General features: G+C 35.8%; 1 protein-coding gene across 6 annotated transcripts in view; it reads left to right on the top strand.

Annotated features, from left to right (window-relative positions):
• ABCB7 (ATP binding cassette subfamily B member 7) overlaps window positions 1-21,117 on the top strand; it is a 163,981-nt gene that overhangs the window by 71,510 nt on the left and 71,354 nt on the right. For 3 of the 6 annotated variants that reach the window (XR_013444700.1, XM_078064778.1, XM_078064781.1), the window contains one exon: window positions 19,384-19,461. The exons of the other annotated variants lie outside the window; for them this stretch is intronic. Coding sequence is in view for 1 of the 3 variants with exons in the window: in XM_078064778.1 (XP_077920904.1) it covers window positions 19,384-19,461 (78 nt within the window). In the remaining 2 variants the exon portion in view is untranslated. The remainder of the gene's footprint in view (window positions 1-19,383; window positions 19,462-21,117) is intronic. 6 annotated transcript variants of the gene reach the window in all.

The following is a 21,117-nucleotide window of genomic DNA, read 5'->3' on the forward strand; positions in this document are numbered from 1 at the left end:
TTGTTCATGAGTTGGTTTTCTGTGATGGTGGTGGTGGCAATTTTTTGGTGGAGGTGTTTTCATTTGCTTTGCTATGGCATTCACAGAATCTTTGGAGGCTGCAGGGATTTTAGAAGTCATCTAGAGCAAGATCGGCAATCTATGACCCTTGGGCCAAATCCAGTATGCCACCAATATTACTAGAAGGCCTCCGTGTTAAGAATTTTTTTTTTTTTACATTTGTTAACGGCTGGGAAAACCATCAGAAGAAGAATAATATTTTTGTGACATGACAGCAATTATATGAAATTCAAATTTCAGTGTCCCTAAACAAAGTTTTATTTGAACACAGCCACACTCATTTATTTATTATCTGTGATTGCTTTTGCACTACAATGACAGAGTAGTTGTGACAGAGATTATATGCCTACAGACCCTAAAATATTTACTGTCTGACCATTTAGAGAAAAAGTTTGCTAACCCCTGTTCTAAAGTCATCAAATTTGATAGCAGTGGAGTTCAGTCTGACAGTTTTATGGCTTAATGAATGAAGACTTGGGTGACAGGAGTTGTCTAAAATCCTTACGCTACACTGCCATTTATTCTATTAAGCGAGTATTTATTGAATATCTAACACAATGAAGGGAATCCTTTATCCTTCAACTTTTAGCTGAGAAATACCATTATAAAATCTAAGAAATCTGTCATATTTTCCCTTTCTCCTGCTCTTACCCTCTGTCTTTTCTCACTTCTTCCCCTGCTCTCCATTCCCATTCCCCTCCTCCCTTTTCTTTTATCTCCCTCTCAGCTAGTTTCTAGACAGTTGGAAAGAAAACCAATTTTAAATAACATGTATCTCACACTTTCGTGCTTTTAAATTAGGTTAAGTGTAATTTTAAATTATAACACTTTCTCTTAAATTATTGAGAGCTTAATTTTAAATATTTTAAGTTTTGTAATGATCAGATTATAACAATAGCCACACATGACTGTTTGATACTGTTCAGCATCACGTGCATCGTGGATGGATATTTGTAAACTTAGTTTTGTTTCCAAAGCTTCATGAATGAAGAATATATAATTGACTCCAAAATCCCTGATGGGTTGACAATTTATAAGTTGTTCTCTAATCTCTTTTTATTATTAGATAATTCTTCAAGTGTCATAAACCTTGAGTATACCTTAAATTATGAAGGTTAACTATTGTAAAAAAGTATACATTCGTATGTAGTCATTACTAAAGAAGTTATTTAATGGGTTTATTTTTAGTAAAGATTGAATTTTTACCTTAAAAAATACAGTTGTAATGGAATATGTTTCAGTTTTATTAGCCTCCTTGCTTAGTTCTTGGTCTCATTTACATGGAGGTAGTTTTGTCTGCCAAATTGATGGCTTTAGTGTTGATAATTATTTTATAAATGTTTATTTAATGTCTACACAGAGCAAGATATTCTGCCTATGCACTTGTCTATCAAGGGTTAATATTTTAAAAACATTTTTGAGTATAGTTGACACACAGTGTTACATTAGTTTCAGGTGTACAACATAGTGATTCAACTTCTCTATCCCTTATACTATGTTCACTACAAGTGTGGCTACCATCTATTACCATACAGCACTATTACAATATCACTGACTGTATTCTCTGTGCTGTGCCTTTTATTCCTATAGTGTATTCATTCCATAACTGGAGGCCTGTATCCCCCACAAGGATTAATATTTTTAATGATTAGTGGATGAATAGTGCTGATCTAAATGAGAGTATACATTATTATGTTCAGGGGCCACAGAATCCTTAAGTCTTAGGTTCTTCTAGAATTTATTTTTTTTCCTTAGGTAAAATAAACATAACTCTACAGCGTAAACTTTTTAACTTACCTACCTCTTCAAATGGACTGGCAGATTGTCATTTTCACTATACTGCATTTATTTGGTATCTGTGCACATTAGTCATTTCTGTTATCTTCATGGTTTGTTGCTTTGTGTGTGTTTCAAGGGATGGTGTAAATAAATTCAGATGCTAGATATATTGAGCAAATAAATTGTAATCTACTCAGTTAAGATTTTTAAAAACATGTTAATAATAGCATCCTTTCCATTTCATTTCATGAAAACCATAGAATTTCAGAGTTGGAAGGAACCTTAGAGGACATCTAATCCAGGCCTCTTAATTTTCAAATCAAGTTTCACAAAATTAATCATCTTGTTTTCTTTTGCTGCCTAAGACTACTTTTTTTAGTTTATTGAGTTATAATTGATGTATAATATTATATTAGTTTCAGGTGTACAACATAGTGATTCAATATTTGTATACATTGCACTGTAAGTCTAGTTACCATCTGTCACCATACACAGTTAAGACATTATTATTGGCAGTATCCCCCATGCTGCATATCAATTTCCCATGATTATTTTATAACTGGAAGTTTGTGCTTCTTAAAATTTTATAATTATTTTTGCTAGTCCTAAAATTGGAATTTTGATAGGGATTGCATAGAATCCATAGATTGCCTTGGGTATTATGGACATTTTAACAATATTAAGTTTTTGAAAATATGAGCAAGGAGTACCTTTCCATTTATTTTTATCTTCTATTTGTTTCATCAGTGTCTTAAAATTTTCCTTGTAAAGGAAGGTCTTTCATCTTTTTGGTTAAATTTATTTCTAGACATTTTGTTCTTTTTGATGTGATTGCAAATAGAATTTTTTTTCTTTATTTCTCTTTTTGATACCTTGTTATTAGGGTATAGAAACACAACAGATTTTTGTATGTCAATTTTATATCCTGCAGTTTTACTTAATTCAGTTATTAGTTCTAACAGTTTTTTGGTAGTCTTCTAAGGTTTTCTATGTAGAGTATCATGTCATCTGCAAATAGTGAAAGTTTTATTCTTTTCTGATTTGGATTTCTTTTTGTTGCCTGTCAATACTGTGTTGAGTAAAAGTCGGGATAGTTGGCATCCTTTTCTTGTTCCTGATCTTACAGGAAAAACTTTCAGCTTTTCACTGTTGAGTATATTAGCTGTGGGTTATTCATATATGGTCTTTAGTACATTGAGGTACATTCCCTCTATATCCAGTTTGTTGAGTTTTTAAACATAAATGGAATTTCAGTTTTGTGAAATGCTTTTCTGCATCTATTGAAATGGTCATATGGTTTTTCAAAAATTTTATTTAAATTCAATTAATTAACATAGTGTATAATTAGTTTCAGAGGTAGAGTTCAGTAATTCATCAGTTGCATATAACACCCAGTGCTCATTACAACACGTGCCCTCCTTAATGCCCATCACCCAGTTACCCCATCCCCCCACCCACCTCCCCTCCAGCAACCCTCAGTTTGTTTCCTATAGTTAAGAGTCTCTTATGGTTTGTCTCCCTCTCTGATTTCATCTTTTTCCCTCCCTTCCCCTATGATCCTGTTTTGTTTCTTAAATTCCACATATGAATGAAACCGTATGATAATTGTCTCTCTGATTGACTTATTTCGCTTAGCATAATACCCTCTAGTTCCATCCACGTTGTTGCAAATGGTAAGATTTCATTTTTTTGATGGCTGAGTAATGTTCCAGTGTGTGTGTGTGTGTGTGTGTGTGTGTGTGTGTGTGTACCACTTCTTTACCCATTCATCTGTTGCTGGACATCCATTAACATTGGAGTGCAGGTGCCCCTTCAGATCACTATGATTGGATCCTTTGGATAAATACCTAGCAGTGCAATTGCTAGGTCATAGAGTAGCTCTGTTTTTAACTTTTCCTTTTTTTTTTAAGATTTTATTTATTTATTTATTTGACAGAGAGGGAGAGAGCACAAGCAAGGGGGAGTGGCAGGCAGAGGGAGGTCGAAGCAGGCTCCCAGCTTAGCAGGGAGCCCGATGCAGGGCTGGATCCCAGGACTCTGGGATCATGACCTGAGCCAAAGGCAGATGCTTAAGTGACTGAACCACCCAGGCACCCCCTTTTTTTTTTTTTAACTTTTTGAGGAAACTCCATACTATTTTCCAGAGTGTTCATGATTTTTATCTTTCATTTTGCTAACATTGTGTATCAAGTTGATTGATTTACCTATGTTGAACCATCCTTGCATCCCTAAAATAAATCCCACTTGATTGTGGTGTATGATCTGTTTAAGGTATTGTTGAATTCAGTTTGCTAATATCTTGTTGAGGATTTTTGCATCTATGTTCTTAAGGGATATTGCCCGTGGTTTTTGTTGTTGTTGACTGTTTTTTGTTTGTTTTTTGTTTTGTTGTATCCTTATGTGGTTTTGGTATCAGGGTACTGCCGGCCCTGGAAACTGAGTTTGGAAGCTTTCCCTCCTCTTCAGTTTTTTGGAAGTATTTTGGAATGATAGGTATTAAATCTTCTTTGAATATTTGGTAGAATTCGCTAGTGAAACCATCTGCTACAGGCCTTTGTTTGGTGGGTTTTGATTCCCGATTCAATTTTCTTACTAGAAATTGGTCTATTCAGATTTTCTCTTTCTTCATGATTCAGTCTTGGAAGACTGTGTTTCTAGGAATTTATACATTTGTTCTAGGTTGTTCAAATTTTTGGCATATAATTGTTCATCATAGTTTCCTCTGATCCTTTGTATTTCTCTAGTTATTGGTGTAACATATCCTGTTTCATTTCTGATTGTATTTATTTGATACCTCTTTTTTTGTGAATCGAGCTAAAGGTTTGTTAATTTTATCTTTTAAAAGAACCAGCTCTTAGTTTCATTGATTTTTTTTTTCTATTGTCTTTTTGGACTCTATTTCATTATTTCTCCTCTGATTTTTATTATTTCCTTCTTTCTACTAACTTTGGGCTTTTTTTTTTTCTTTTTTGGTTTTTTTAGATGTAAAGTTAGATCATTTATTTGAGATTTTCTCTTTTTTGAGGTAGGCCGGTAGTACCATGAAATTCCATCATAGAATCACTTTTCCTGCATAGGTTTGATATGTTTACATTTCTGTTTTCATTTAAGTATTTTTTTTAGTTCTCCTTTGACTTCTTCTATCACCCAGTGTTTGTTTAGTAACATGTTGTTTAATTTCCACATATTTGTGGTTTTTCCAGTTTTCTTATCATTGATTTGTAGTTTCATACCATTGTGGTTGGAAAAATGCTTGATATGATTTCAATCTTCTTAAATTTATTGAGACTTGTTTTATGTACTAACAGGTGATCCATCCTGGGTAATTTTCCATGTACTTTTGAGAAGGATGTGTATTCTGCTGCTTTTGGATGGAATGTTCTATATATATATGTATTTATTTTAGTCCATTTGGTCTAATAAGGCTGATGTTTCCGTATTGATTTTCTGTCTAGATGATCTATCCATTGATGTAAGTGGGGAATATTGTATTATTGAATTGCTTTTAATTTTTCCCTGTAAGTCTGTTAATATTTGCTTTATGTATTTTGATGGTCCTATGGTGAATGCTCATATATTTATGAATGTTATATCTTCTTACTGAATTAACTCCTTTGTTTATTTTGTGTACCCCTTATTGCTTTTTATTGAAGTCTTTGTTTTAAAGTCTATTTTGTCTGATATAAGTATAGCTACACCAGCTTTCTTTTCATTTCCATTTTATGAAATATCTTTTTTCATCCCTTCAACTTTGTGTGTGTCCTTCTGAAGTGAGCTTCTTGTAGGCACAGTATACAGATGTTTTATTTTTTTAATCCATGTGACAACTCTGTTTTTTGATTAAAGAATTTAGTCCATTTACATTTAAAGTCATTGTTAATAGTTTGTACTTAATGCCTTTTTTTTTTTCATTGTTTTCTCGTTGTTTTTATGGTTTCTCTCTGTTCCTTTCTTCTCTTTCTCTCTTCCCTTGTGGTTTGCTGAGTTTCCTTAGTATTCTGTTTAGATTCCTTTTTAATTTTCTTTTGTGTATTTGCTATAGGTTTTTACTTTATGTTTACTGTGAGGTTCCCCTATATCATTACACACACACACACACACACACACACGTCTATTTTGGTAGCAACTTAAATTTGAAAACATTTCAGAACTCCACATTTTTACCCCCCTTACATGTTATATTTTTGATCTTACTTTTTATATCTTTATTTTATGTATCCTTTATCTAATTATTGTAGTTTTAATTTCACTACTTTTGTCTTTTAACCATCTTAGTAGCTTTATAAGTAATCTACTTTTACTATATATTTACCTGTTTAGTGTGTTTTTTACTTTTATATGTATTTTTGTTATTAATCAGTGCCATTTCCTTTCAGCTTAAAGAAGTCTCTTAATATTTCTTGTAAGGACAATTTATTTTCTGTAGAATTCATTAGTTATCTGTCCTTCAAGTATGAATGATAACCTTGCTGAGGAGAGTACTCTTGGTTAGAAGTTTTTTTCTTTCAGCACTTTGAGTATGTCATGCCACTACCTTTAGCTCCTGACAGCCTTATGGGGTTTCTTTTGTAAGTAACAATTTGGTTTTTTCTTATTGCTTTTAAGAGTCTTCATCTTTAACTTTTGACGTTTTAATTATAGTGTGTCTTGGTGTGGTTCTCTTTGGGTCATTTTATTGGGAACTCTCTTTGCTTCCTGGACCTAGATGTCTGTTTGCCTCCACAGTTGAGGAAAGGTTTCAGCCATTATTTCTTCATATAAGATTTCTGCTTCTTTCTTCCTTCTTCTTTGGGATCCCTATAGTGTGAATAAAATTCCACTTGATGTTGTTCTAGAGGTCCCTTAAGTTATATTCAGTTTTTAAAATTATGTTTTCTCTGCCTGGCTGATTTTCATTACTTTATCTTCCAACTTGCTGATTCAGACTTCTGACTTGTCCAGTCAGATTTTGAAGCTCTCTAGTTTATTTTTCAGTTCAGTTATGGTAATCTTCAGTTTTGTGACTTCTGTTTGGTATTTTCTTATGCTTTCTCTTTGTTGAAGTTCTCACTGTGTTCATCCATTCTTCTCCCACTTTTGGTGAGCATCTTTAATGACCTTTATTTTGAATTCTTTAGCAGGTAGATTATTTATCTCTGTATCATCAAGATCATTTTGTGAGGTTTTGTCTTATTTTTTCATTTGGAACATATTTCTTTTTTTACTCATTTTGCTTGACTCTTTGTACGTATCTATTAGGCAAAACAGCTACCTTTCTAATTCTTGAAGGAGTCGTGTAGTGTAGGTGATGGCCCTTCTTGTTTAATGTTGCCCAAACTCTTGGTTGTCTTTTGAACCTTTGTGATTTTCTAAACCACCTGGCTTATTCTTGGTATGTTTCCTTTATGGTGTGCCAAGACCTGTCACTGATCTAAGGGGAGGAATCTAATTTAACACCTAGTTTCAGGCTGACGAAGTCAGACCTTTAGACAGTAGCTTTTGAAGTATGCAAATATATATAGTTCTGTGGGGCCACTATCATAATCCCTGCTGGCTAACAGATCAGGAGATCTGGAGTTGTCCCCTGGGTGACATTTTAAAAAATTAGGGCTCCAAACAAATATATAAGCTCTTTTCTGGTAATTCTTATTGAGCTGTAGCAAGGCCAGGGGTGTGCATAAGGATGCTGTCTTTTTGCTTACGTTCCCTGATAGCTCCTCCTCAACATCTGGATGTATACATATACATATAAGTGAAGTTTGTCCCTCAGACAAGCTTCAGGCTAAGTAAATTGGCCTTTTTTTTTTTTTTTTTTTTTTGGCAGGAAGGCTGTAGTTGTGTTTTAGTCTGCTGTCTGTACAGTGCCGTGGGGGTGGAGGCCTGCTAGGGACTGTCTTTCCAATTGTTATATTCCCTCAGAGCTCTGAAATGCCACCCCTCTTGGGACCAGGGCTAGGCAGTCAGGGGTGTCCTCTGTGTTTTACATGGGCCCACTTACTTTAGCAAGGCAGCTGGATGGTGTAGAAGTCAGGAAATGCCACTTGCCTGGTTCAGAAAGGCAGCAGGGAAAGATCTTGACTCTCTGTACTCGTCGCTTCTGTATTGCAGCTACAGAGTACCCTGTCCTTCCCTGTGTGCTGCCTTTCGGCTGTGATTTGGAGAATGCCACAACTGCCTCTTGCCAGCCCCAGCCAGGGGGCAGGAGAGTGTCACAGTCACTCATGCTCACAGAGTTTAGCTAGGGAGTGGGAGAACTTTGTAACTGTTCATACTCACCTGCCCCAGCCATGGAGCAAGGGAGCACTGAAACTGCTCCCACTCTCTGGCCTCAGCAAGTGTCATGACCACTCATCCTGCCCATCCCAGCAAGTGGTGTGAGTGCCACATCTGTGCTTACCTGCCTGTGCTAGCAGTATATGTGGAGAGTGAAGTAATGGTGTGAACCAACATCTTTGTCCATGGAATATCTCAGCTGTCCTCTGCGACTGGCAAAGCCCTCAGATCAGCAGATAAATCTCCCTCACAGATATTCTAGTCTCTTTTAAAACATCTGTTTCTTTGCTGTATCATGGGGGCTAGTAAGACCACAAGTTAGCCCTCTAAAAGAAGAATTTTAGTTTTCCATAGCACTTTGGGATCCCCTGACATCAGCCCATTCATGGTTTTACAAGCTGGATGTTCTGGAGTCTTGTCTCTCCTCTGCAGGTCTTGTCTTTCTGGTAGGGTACCCAAAGTGGGGCACCAAAACCTATCTTCTCTGAAAGAAGCACCTGTCTGGTGAGATTCCTACTTATTGTGTGTTGCTGAGAGGGAGGTTGGTTTTTGTGTCTCTGACTCTTCTACCCATCTCAGTGTGATCCTTTTATTCTTTTTGTGGAGAGCAGTTAATCCAATTTTCAGAGGGAAACGAACCATATGTAGTTGTAGATTTGGTGTGTCTGTGGGAGGAGAGGAGTACAGGATTTTCCTGTGCTGCCATCCTGGACTGCTTTTCTCCATCTCCATTTATATGTGAAAGAGTTTTTGTGATATAAATCCTTCATTCAGGGTTTTAAAAGTAGAGGTAGTCCATAACTTACAAATGCACTGTATTTCAGAAGTATTTGTAAGTATATTGTTAAGAACCCAGAACATTTTTATATGAAGAATATTTATTTTTTATTGAAGTATAATTAACACACAATGTTATATTAGTTTCACTTGTGCAGCATACTGACTTGACAGTTCTATACATTACTCATTTCTCACAATGATAAGTGTAGTCACCGTCTATCACCATACGATTTTATTACAATATATTTAAAAAAATTTTTTGAGTATAGTTAACACAATGTTACATTAGTTTCAGATGTACAGCATAGTGATTCAGCATCTCTATAGGTTATGCTACTCTCACTACGACTTTATTACTGATGTTGTACTTTTATTCCTATGACTTATTTATTACATAACTGGAAGTGTACCTCTTCATCTATATCAATTTTGCTGACTGACTGACCCACCTCTCCTCTGGCAACCGTCAGATTGTTCTTTGTAATTAAGAGTGTTTTTGTTTCTTTGTTTTGTTTTTTGGATTCTACATATAAGTGAATTCATATGATATTTGTCTTTCTCTGTCTGACATATTTCACTTAACCTCATACTCTCGGTCCATCCATGTTATTGCATATAGCAAAATCTCATTCTTTTTTATGAGTAATATTCTGTGTAAGAATATACCACATTTTTGGGGCGCCTGGGTGGCTCAGTCGTTAAGTGTCTGCCTTCGGCTCAGGTCATGATCCCAGGGTCCTGGGATCGAGCCCCGCATCGGGCTCCACGCTTGGCGGGAAGCCTGCTTCTCTCTCTCCCTCTCCCCCTGCTTGTGTTCCCTCTCTCGCTGTGTCTCTCTCTGTCAAATAAATAAATAAAATCTTAAAAAAAAAGAATATACCACATTTTTAAAATTTAAGTATGATTAACATACAATGTTATATTAGCTTCTGGTGTACAATATAATGATTCAAAAATTTTATGCATTACTCAGTCACAGTCCCCTTTATTTCACCCATGCCCCCCACTCACCTCCTCTCTGGCAGTCACCAATTTGTTCTTTGAGGTTTTCTTATTTCTCAAGGTAGGCCTATATTGGTATAATCTACCCTCTTAGAATAACTTTTACTTCATCCTAAAGATTTGGGACTCTTCTGTTATCATTTTCATTTATCTCTACATTTATTCTATTCCTCTTTGATTTCTTGGTTGACTCATTTCATTGTTCAGTAACATGTTATTTAGCCTCCATGTATTTGTGTTCTTTCCAGATTTTTTTCATTGATTTCTTGTTTCATACTCTTGAGGTCAGAAAATATGCATGATATGATTTCAGTCTTTTTAAATTTATTGGGACTTGTTTTGTGGCCTATCATGTCATATATTACAGAGAATGTACAATGTGCACTTGAAAAGAATGTGGATCTCACAGTTTTGGGTTGGATAGTTCTCTACCTATATGTTAGGTCCATCTGTTCTTATGTGTCATTTAAAGCCACTGTTTCTATGTAGATTTTCACTTTGGATGATGTATTCATTGATGTAAGTTGGGTGTTAATGTCCCCTATTATTACTGTATTACTGTCAATTTCTTCCTTTATGTCTTTTAATAATTTCTTTAAGTATTTAGGTGCCCCCACGTTGGTGCATAGATGCTTATAATTGTTATATTCTCATTTTGGATTGTTCCCTTTATCATTATGTAGTAACGACAGATGTTCTTTGTCTTGTGCTGCGTCTTTGTTTTAGAGTGTATTTTGTCTGATGTAAGTATTGCTGTCCTGGCTTTCTTTTTACTTCCACTTGCATGGTAAATGTTTTCCTTCCTTTCACTTTCAGTCTGCATGTGTCTTTAGGTTTGAAATAAGTCTCTTGTAGGTAGCATATAATTTTGTCTTGCTGTTTTGTCAGTTCAGTCACTGTATTTTTTGATTTGAGCATTTAGTCCATTTACATTTGAAGTAGTTAATGGTAGGTATGTATTGCCATTTTGTTACTTGATTTATGGTTGTTTTTGTAGTCTGTCTTCTTTCTTCTCTTGCTCTCTTCCTTGTGATTTGATGGCTTTCTTTAGTGTCATGCTTGGATTCCTTTTTCTTTGTTTTTTATTTTTTGTATATATGATTGGTTTTTGATTGTGGTTTCCATTTGGTTCGTATATAACATCTTATGTGTATAGCAGTCTATACTAAGTTGATGGTTGGTTAAGATTGAACCCATTCTAAAAGTACTAAACTTTCACCCCTAACCCCCACATTTTATGTTTATGGTATTATATTTTACATCCTTTTATTTTGTGAATCCTTTGACTGATTATTATAGATTTAATTGATTTTACAGCTTTTGCACTTTAACCTTCATGCTGGTTTTATCAGTGAGCCATCCAAGTGCCCCTGCTTGGTTCTTTTTTATATTTTCTCTCTTTGTTGAAGGTCTCACTGAGATCCTCTGCTCTTCTCAAGCCCACTGAGTATGACCATTACTTTGTATTCTTTATTAGGCATATTGTTCATCTTTGTTTCATTTAGCTCTTTTGCTGTGGCTTTGTCCTGTTCTTTCATTGGGACATATTTCTCTGTCTTCTCACTTTGTATAGCTCTTGGTTTGTTTCTGTTTATTAGGAATGTCGGCTACATCTCCTGATCTTTAAAGTAGTGGCCTTTTTCAAAAGAACTCTACAGTTCCCTGTAATGCAGTGACCCCTGTTCATAAGAACCAGATGCTGGTATGTCCTTTGTGGGTGGCGTTGGCCCTACCTCAGAGGCTAAGTCACATTCACCCTCAATCTAGTCATTATAGTTGCTCACTTTGCCAGTTTGGGGATCACTGAGCAGGATTTGTGTCTTTGTTGTTAAATGGGCTTGTCTGGACATGTTGCAGACTTGTTGGGTGGTGTCATTGGTCAGAACAGATGCCTCCCCTTACTCCCATCTGCCAGGACAGCAGTTGCACTCATTGGCAGGATGGTCTCCCTGTGCTGCCTCCAGGGAGACTTTCATTGGTGCGTGTGGCTAGTAGTACTCAGACCAGATTTCTGCCCCGAGGCTTTTTTGGGTTGCAGTCACAGGGAACTGTAGGATGCTCTCTCTGCGATGCCCCCTGGGACTTTTTTGTTGGTGGGGCAGGGCAGCAGTCAGATCAGGTGCCTACCCACAGTCCATCTGCCAGGGCTGCAGTCATCCCAAACTGCAGGGCACTCTCCTTTAGCTGCCAGGAATACGATTCAGCTGCTCAGACTGGGCTCACAGTTGTATGTGGTCATCTTCCTTAGGGCAGGAGTCACTTTGTAGTGGCACCAGTCACATTCAGGGTTGATTGTTGGGTGTTTGGGGGCAGGAGCTGCTTCAGAGGGATGCCTGCCAAGTGGACCAAGTTGGATGGGGCAGATAAGCAGGAGAACTCAGGTGTGAGGCATGTGCTAGCAAGATAGAGTGTTCTTGTTCATTCCCTCACGTATCTGGCCATCAAGCCTGGGGTTTGGGGAGAGAAAGCATGATCGCTAGCGCTTGTTCTTAGAGAAGTGTGCTGAAGATCCCTATCCCCACCAGCACACATTCTGTAACTAATGAATAAATGCCCTTTATATTTATCCTAGGTGCATTTTAAACTGCTGGTTCTGTGCTGTGTCTTGGTTGGGTTATTTTTTATGCGGGCTCTTTAAGGGCAGGCACTCAGTTTCCTATGGCCCTCTGGCTCCCCTGGAGCTAAACCGGTTTTAAAGTACCCAGAGTTTATCCCCACTGATTGTAAAAACTCATGAAGTTAAGCCCCACTGGTTAAGTCTCACTGGGGGTTTGGTTCTCAACTGCATCTCTGTCCCTCCTACCCTTTTTTATGTGACCTTTTCTCTAAGATTAACTGTGGAAAGTCTTTTCTGTCAGTCTTCAGATCATTTTCAGAGTTAGTTTCACAGGTGTAGCTATTATCTTGGTGTGTCCACGGCAAAAATTGAGCCCAGGATCCTCCTGCTCTGCCATTTTGCCAGTAGTTGAAGCCACATCTTTTTTATCTATTCATCTATTGATGTACACTTGGGCTGTTTCCAAATCTTGGCTACTGTAAATAGTAGTGAAATAAACATAGGGGTACATATATCTTTTCAAATAAGTTTTTGTTTTCTTTGAGTTCAATACCCAGTAGTGGCATTACTGGATGATACGGTATTTCTGTATACCGTGGTTTTCCACAGTGGTTGCACCAATTTATATGAAAAAGTTTTCGGTCTCCTTCTCTCTGTCTTATTCTAGGATTCCTATAATGCAAATGCTATTATGTTTGATGATGTTGCACTGTCCCTTAGCTTATTATTTATTCTTTTTGCTCTTCAGCTTGGTTACTTTCCATTACCTTGTCTAATAGATTGATGATTAATTCTTCTGCATCCTCTAATCTGCTGTTGATTCCCTATAGTGTTTTTTTTTTTTTGCTTCAGTTACCAAATTTTTCAGATATGAGTAGTTCTTTTTATATTTTCAGTCTCTGTTAAAATTCTCAATGTGTTTATCCACCCTTTTCTCAAGTCCAGTGAGTATCTTTATGGCCATTACTCTGAATTCTTTATCAGGCATATTGCTTATCTCCATTTCATTTAACCTTATAGTGTGATTTTGCCTTGTTCTTTAATTTGGGAAATATTCCTATTTCCTCTGGGGTGGGGCATGCAGTGCTAGCAAGGTAGATGGAGAGTGTTAGTGCTGGCTCTCGCAAACATTCAGCTTTCTAGGCTGGGAGAGGAAGAGAAGTGGCACATGCCAGCACTTTTGTTCCTAGAGAAATCTGCAGATCATTTCCTGTCCATTCTAAGATTAGTCAATAAATCTTCACTTATACCCCAGGTGCTTTTTAAACTGCTGCTCCTGTGCTGTGTCTCAGGCTGAGTTATTTAGTATGCTGACACTTTAAGGCTACAGACTGGGTTTCCTATCACCCTCAGGCCTCCTGGAGTTAAGCCCTGTTGGTATTCAAAGCCAGACTTGATGGGGACTTCCCTGTGTGGGTTCCCAGTGGTGGAGATTCCTGAGTATGGGATCTGATGCTCTTCTTTTCACTGCTTGTGATGTCCCCTCCCATTTGTGGTTAGTTGTGCTGGGGGTTTAGTTCCCAACCATGTCTCCACCCATTTTACCCTTTTCTATGTGGCCTTCTGTCTACAATTAACTGTGGAAGGTCAGTCCTGTCAGTCTTCATTCAGGTCCTTTACAGAGTTAACACATAGATGTGGCTGTTACCTCAGTATGTTTGTAGGACAAGTTGAGCTCAGGATCCTCCTATTCTGCCATCTTCCCTGAGTCTAATTGAAACAATATTTTAAGTGGAGGGACTAGCCCTCAGAAGAAGTTAACCCATTATGTGACCATTATTTTTTCTTGTGTAATGAAAGATTTTAAATAATCAATGCTGATTCTCTCTGAGGAATAAGAAGCGGTTAACATAGAAGAGCATGTCAGGGGTTTCTTTTTATCTGTTATTTCTTAGGCTGGATACTGACTATACCTGTGTTCATTTTATTGTTTCTGAACTTTTTATGTGCTTGAAATAGTTTATAATTTTAACAATGCTATTTTAGTACTAGAAGTTCAATTTGAATATGAACAGTTTAAAATTATTCACCTTGAATCCTGATGCTTATGGGACAAAATGGTTTGATTAAAGAAGTTTAAAGAGATACCTGGAAATTCTGAAGGGGTTTATAGATACTTTCAAGGGTCTATATTTTATGGTAAGTTGTTTTAATTTTAACCAACAACACTTGAGAATGTATGTTTTTGCTATCAATTTAAGTGTATTACCAACATTCACCTGTTAGCTATTGGCCATATCCAGGCATCATTTTGAGAGAGGAAAGAAGAAGGTGGATAGTTATTTACTTGAGATAACTGGGCAAAGTTTGAAAGGCAAAGAAGATTAAATTCATATAAATGTGCAAACATGTGCAAGATCTTCCTTGATGTCTAGTTACTTGAACTGGGAGCTTATGGAAAACAGGAAATTTGAGAGTAAAGACTGTATGAGGTATGAGTATGGAAAAAGTCAGGGAGGGTAACAATTGAGTTAAGCCCCAGAAAGGTACCAATGACAGTGGATGGCTTGTGGAGTTTGAGGAGAGTGGAGTCACGTAGGAGCTTGGGTTTGGCAAGTCAGTGTGCAAACAGCCATTAGTATTTTTGAAGTTTTTATAGTTCAGGGTATGTATTATATATATATTCATAAACATACATAAGCAGGAATGTACTACTGTTCATTACATTTTGGAAAACAACGGAGTTAATTTTCTCAATAATTTGGTTAGCTCTTTTGTATATGGATATTATTTTTTGGTTGATTTGACTTTTTTCTATTTTGCAGTGTACAACATTAACATTCATACTGAGACATTAATCCATTTGTACAATGTATTTATAGCTAATGGAAAGCCTAAGTATTATCTGCCATTTAGGAGAGATTTGACCTAAAAACCACATTTCTCCCTCACTAAATTGATGGTGCATTTCAGAAGGATGTATGTGCATTTTACAGATGTCTCTGGTAACCATGGAGAGGTTGTTTATTCTGCCTGCTATCAACTCCACATTTTGAACAATATTAAAACAGATACTTGGCTCAAGGAATCTTTCGTTAGAGGCCGTCTGCTAGTTACATAGAAGTATTTGGCAAAACTGATCTTAGGACCACTCTTTAAATTTAGCATTTAGATTAATGCTAAACAGGGAACAGATACAAGGTGTAGAACATAGTAAAATACAGTAAAGGGAATTAGTAAAGGGAGGAGTGTTTGAAAAGTGCATAAAAGCCATTTAAGAAAGAATTGGGGGGCACCTGGGTGGCTCAGTTGTTAAGCGTCTGCCTTCGGCCCAGGTCATGATCCCAGGGTCCTGGGATCGAGCCCCCCATCGGGCTCCCTGCTCTGCGGGAAGCCTGCTTCTCCCTCTCCCACTCCCCCTGCATGTGTTCCCTCTCTCACTGTCTCTCTCTGTCAAATAAATAAATAAAATCTTAAAAAAAAAAGGAAGAAAGAATTGGGGTTGAAGACTTTGAGGGCTTTAGGAAAAAAAGACAAGCCTAGATTAAAAGAAGGAAAAAAGAAAATACATTTGACACTTTAAATAAGTGATGCAATTACTTAATACCTGACCACACATTTTATTTATTTTTTTATCTTTTTAGGCATGTATAAAAGCATAATTATCTCTCTAATATTCGTTGTGGTTTTGGATTTATGTACATTTATGGGCAATACAAGAAATCTTTTAAGTTTATTCCTAGGTATCTTATTCTTTTTGGTGCAGTTGTAACCAGGATTGTTTTCTTAATTTCTCTTTATGCTACTTCATTATTAATGTATAGAATTGCAGGAGATTTCTGTGTATTAATTTTGTATCCTGTGACTTTATTGAATTTATCAGTTCTAGTCATTTTTTGGTGCTTTGGGTTTTTTTATATATAATATTCTGTCATCTGCAAATAGTGAAAGTTTTACTTCTTCCTTACCAATATGGATGCCTTATTTATATTCTTTTTGTTGTCTGATTGCTGTGGCTAGGACTTCTAGTACTATGTTGAATAAAAGTGGTGAGAGTAGACACCCTTCTTTGTGTTGTTCCTGATCTTAGAGGAAAAGCTCTCGGTTTTTCACCATTGAGTATGATGTTAGTTCTGCATTTTTCATATATATCATTTATCATGTTGAGGTATGTTCTCTTTAAACTTACTATTGAGAATTTTTTTATCACGAATGGATGTAGTCCTTTGTCAAATGCTTTCTCTGAATCTACTGAAATGATCTTATGGTTTTTATCCTTTCTCTTGTTAATGGGATGTATCCTGTTGATTGATTTGTGAATATTGAACCACCCTTGCATCACTGGAGTAAATCCCACTTGATCATGGTGAATGATTTTTTTAAAAGATTTTATTTATTTATTTGACAGAGGGAGACAGTGAAAGAGGAAACACAAGCAGGGGGAATGGGAGAGGGAGAAGCAGGCCTCCCGCTGAGCAGGGACCCCCGATGCAGGGCTCGATCCCAGGACCCCGGGATCACGACCTTGAGCTGAAGGAGACACTTAATGACTGAGCCACCCAGGCGCCCCTGATTTTTTTAATATATTGTTGGATTTGCTTTGCTAGTATTTTGTAAAGGATTTTTGTATCGTTCATCAGGGATATTGGCTTGTAGTTTTCTTGTTTGTGTTTGTCTTTATCTGGTTTTGGTATCAGCAATGTTTGGCCCCATAGAATGAATTTGGAAGCTTTCCTTTTTCTTGATTTTTATGAATAGTTTGAAAAGAATAGGTATTAAATCTGTTTTAAATGTTTGATAGAATTCACCATCTGGTCCTGGGCTTTTTTGTTGGGAGGTTTTTGATTACTGATACAATTTCCTTGCTCATAATCGGTCTGTTCAAATTTTCTCTTTCTTTCTGAGTTAGTGTTGGAAGGTTATATGTTTTAGGAATTTATCTATTTGTTCTAGTTTGCCAAGTTATTGGCATATAAGTTTTCATATTATTCTCTTGTAATCCTGTATTTCTGTGGTGTCAGTCGTTATTTCTCCTTCAGTTCTGATTCATTTGAGTCATCTCTCTTTTTTTCTTGATGAGTCTGCACTAGGGCTTATCAATTTTGTTTATCTTCTCATAGAACCAGCTCCTGGTTTCATTGATCTGTTCTATTGTTTTTTTAGTCTCTGTTTCCTTTATTTCTGGTATAATTTTTTTATTTATTTCCTTCTACTTGCTTTGGGCTTTGCATGTTCTTCTTTTTGTAACTCCTTTAGGTGTAAGGTTAGGTTGTTTATTTTAGATTTTTCTTGTTTCCTGAAGTAGGCCTCTATTGCTATAGGCTCTCCTCTTAGTACAGCTTTTCTGCATCTCAAAGATTTTATACTCCTGTCATTTCATTTTCCTTTATCTCCATGTAATTTTTTGATTTTCTCTTTGATTTCTTGGTTGACCATTCATTGTTTAGTAGCATGTTATTTAGCCTCCATGTATTTGTGTTCTTTTCAAATTGTTCTTGCTACTGATTCCTCGTTTCATGCCGTTGTGGTCAGAAAATATGCATGATAATGACTTCAGTCTTAGAATTTGTTGAGACTTGTATTGTGGCCTAGCATGTGATCTGTCCTGGAAAATATTCCATGTGCACTTGAAAAGAATGTGTACTGTGCTCTTTTTGGATGGAATTTTGTATATATATTATGTATATCATGTGGGAAACCCCATAAGGCTATCAACTGATTTCTCATCAGAAACATTGCAGTTAATAAGAAAGTGGCATGATGTATTTAAAGTGCTGAAAGGAAAATATCTGCAACCAAGAATACTTTACCCAGCAAGGTTATCATTCAGAATAGAAGGACAGATAAAGTGTTTCCCAGATAAACAAAAACTAAAGCAGTTCATAACCTTTAAACTGGCCTTCAAGAAAAATTAAAGGGAACTCTTTCAGTGGAAAGAAAGGGCCATAATCAGGAGTAAGAAAATTATGAAAGGAAAAAAATTCACAAGTAAATGCAAACATAAAATAAAAGTACAAGATTAATAACTTATAAAATCAGTATGGAGGTTAAATACAAAAACATTCAAGTCAGTCACATATTCAAAAATCAGTCAAAGGATTCACAAAATAAAAGGATATAAAGTATGACATCATATACATAAAATGTGGAGGTGGTAAAAAATTGAGTACTTTTAGAATGGGTTTGATCTTAAGCGACCACTAACTGAGTATAGACTGCTACACACTTTAGATGTTATATATGAACTTAATGGTAACAACAATTCCCAAACGTGTAGTAGACACACAAAAAATAAAAAGAAAAGAATCCAAGCATAACACTAAAGAAAGCCATCAAACCACAAGGGAAGAGAGCAAGAAAAGAAAGGAAGAGAAAAGAACTACAAAAACAACTGTAAAACAAGTAACAAAATGGCAATTAAGTACACACCTGTCAATTGATCTAAATATAAATGGACTGAATGCTCCAATTACAAGACATAGGGTGACTGAATTGACAAAATTGCAAGACCCATCTGTATGCTTGCTATAAGAGATTCCATTCAGACCTAAATACATATGTGGGTTGATAGTGAAGGTCTGGAAAAACATTTATCATGCAACTGAAGTGAAAGGAAAGCTGGGGTAGCCATACTTATATCAGACGAAATACACTTTAAAGCAAAGACTGTAACGAGATACAAAATAGAACACTACATAATTATAAAAGGAACAATCCAGATTGAGAATATAACAATTATAAATATCTATGCCAACATGGAAGCATCTAAATATATAAAGCAACTATTAAGAGACATGAAGAAATTGGTAGTAATACAGTAATAGTAGAGAACATTAACACCACACTTACATCAGTGAATAGATGAACTAGTCAGAAGGTCAAGAAGGAAATAGTCACTTTCAATAACATTTAGGCCAGATGGACCTAACAAATATATACAGGAGAGTAGAGGAAATCTTTTAATATTAATTGTTTACTATGAAAATTTTTCCTCCTTTTTTTTTCTTCTGCAGATCCCAGAGTCATTTAGACATACTACATGGCAGAGACTGGGAAAAGGCAACTCAAGACAGATATTAGATGTTACCAGGGTAAGATTAAGCAGATACTTCTACGTATAACTCAAAAAATTAGCAAGCCCTTTGAGCATTTTCAAATTTATACTACATATTTTGTGTTTCTCATTTCTTTCTAAATACTTTTCATTTTTTTCTAAATACTGAGAGATGAATAAGAAATTATGTTCCTGCTAGTAGAAATAGGGATAGATATCTTGATTATTTTTCTACTCCTGGAGAACTCTGTCAGAATCTCTTGAGATCAGTGCCAGCTACAGTAACATTTTTAGAATGCTTTTATAAATGTAATGGCAGCTTGTTGACACTTAAATTTTTCCCAGTAATTTGTATGTGATATATGGAATGCTTGTAAGCTTTGCAAGTGAGTGAAGTTCCTTTACCTTAGAAGATGTTCAGATGGCAGAGTATCAAGGGACTCTAAGCTTATTAGAGCCTGATACTTAGTTTACTTGTTGAGAAGGGTTATTTTTCATTGTTAATGTAAGTGAAAGACAACTTTAAAATTTCTCAGTGCTCTAAAATTATACAGGCAATTCTTCAAGAGAGAAAAAGGCTAGAAAATTAGAAGACAACCTAAACCCTGAGTACTTCCTTTATTATTTCTTTTTGATTAACAATTATTTGCCATTACAAGGTACAAGGCGTTGTTCTAATTTATGCAGAGGCTGTAAAAGTGAATTACATTTCAAAATCTTTTGCTTTGTCAAAGACCTCATTATCTTGTGTGGTATTCATCAGACCCCTTGATAAAATTTGTTGCTTAGTCTTTTAGATGGAAAAAGATGTCACAAAAAGATATTGTCAGACTAAAATTTATATTTTGATGTTTTCCCCTTAAAAATGCTTTAAGATTGTTGATCCAAGAATTAATAACCCATTTATAGCAATTATTTTTTTGTTTTAAACTGGTGTGAATAAGAAGGCACTTTTGCTTTTTGTGATTCCATTTTCGTAGCTTGGCCCAGAGCTTTGGCGTTGATACACATTTGTGTTTATAAAGAACTTGCTGTTCATTAATTCATTAATTATTATTATTATGGCTGCTGAAGGAGCATTATTATATGCATTTCTTTCATTAAGTATGTTTTAATTGAGGAAAACCTTTAAATATTAGCAAGTTTAAATTTTGAGCCTAATCTTTACTGTCTTTATGAACTATTTTATTTTCTCAAATGACTATTATATTTTCTCCAGTAAAACTTTTATGTTTATCTAACCTAAGAACCAGTCTTACTTAAGGCCTTTTTTAAAAGTAGGCAAGATGTTTGCATATTTTCAAGGCTAGTTGGGAGATTTATAGATAGCTCTGTTCTATAAGCTAATTCATTAAGCATTGAAATCTACCCTGCCCATGTGCAAGACACTGTGGTATAGGCCATGGGAGATACAAGGATAAAAGAGGCTGTCTTTAATTTCAAGAAATTTACCATGTAATAAGAAAGACAAAACATGCATGCATATCACTATAGCATATGACAGACAGGAAGTATTAAAAATACACACACACATACACACACACATATGAGCAAGAATAAGGAAAAGAATCAGCTATGTAAAATGAACAACAAAGCAAAAAAAATTGTATACATGTGGAAAGCAAGTGGGATATAATTAGTTAACTGTATGATATATTCTGCTTGCCAGTGATAGAGTAATAGGTTACATAGT

Source organism: Halichoerus grypus, chromosome X, assembly GCF_964656455.1.
Source record: "Halichoerus grypus chromosome X, mHalGry1.hap1.1, whole genome shotgun sequence".
In the NCBI taxonomy this organism is placed as follows: Eukaryota; Metazoa; Chordata; class Mammalia; order Carnivora; family Phocidae; genus Halichoerus; species Halichoerus grypus.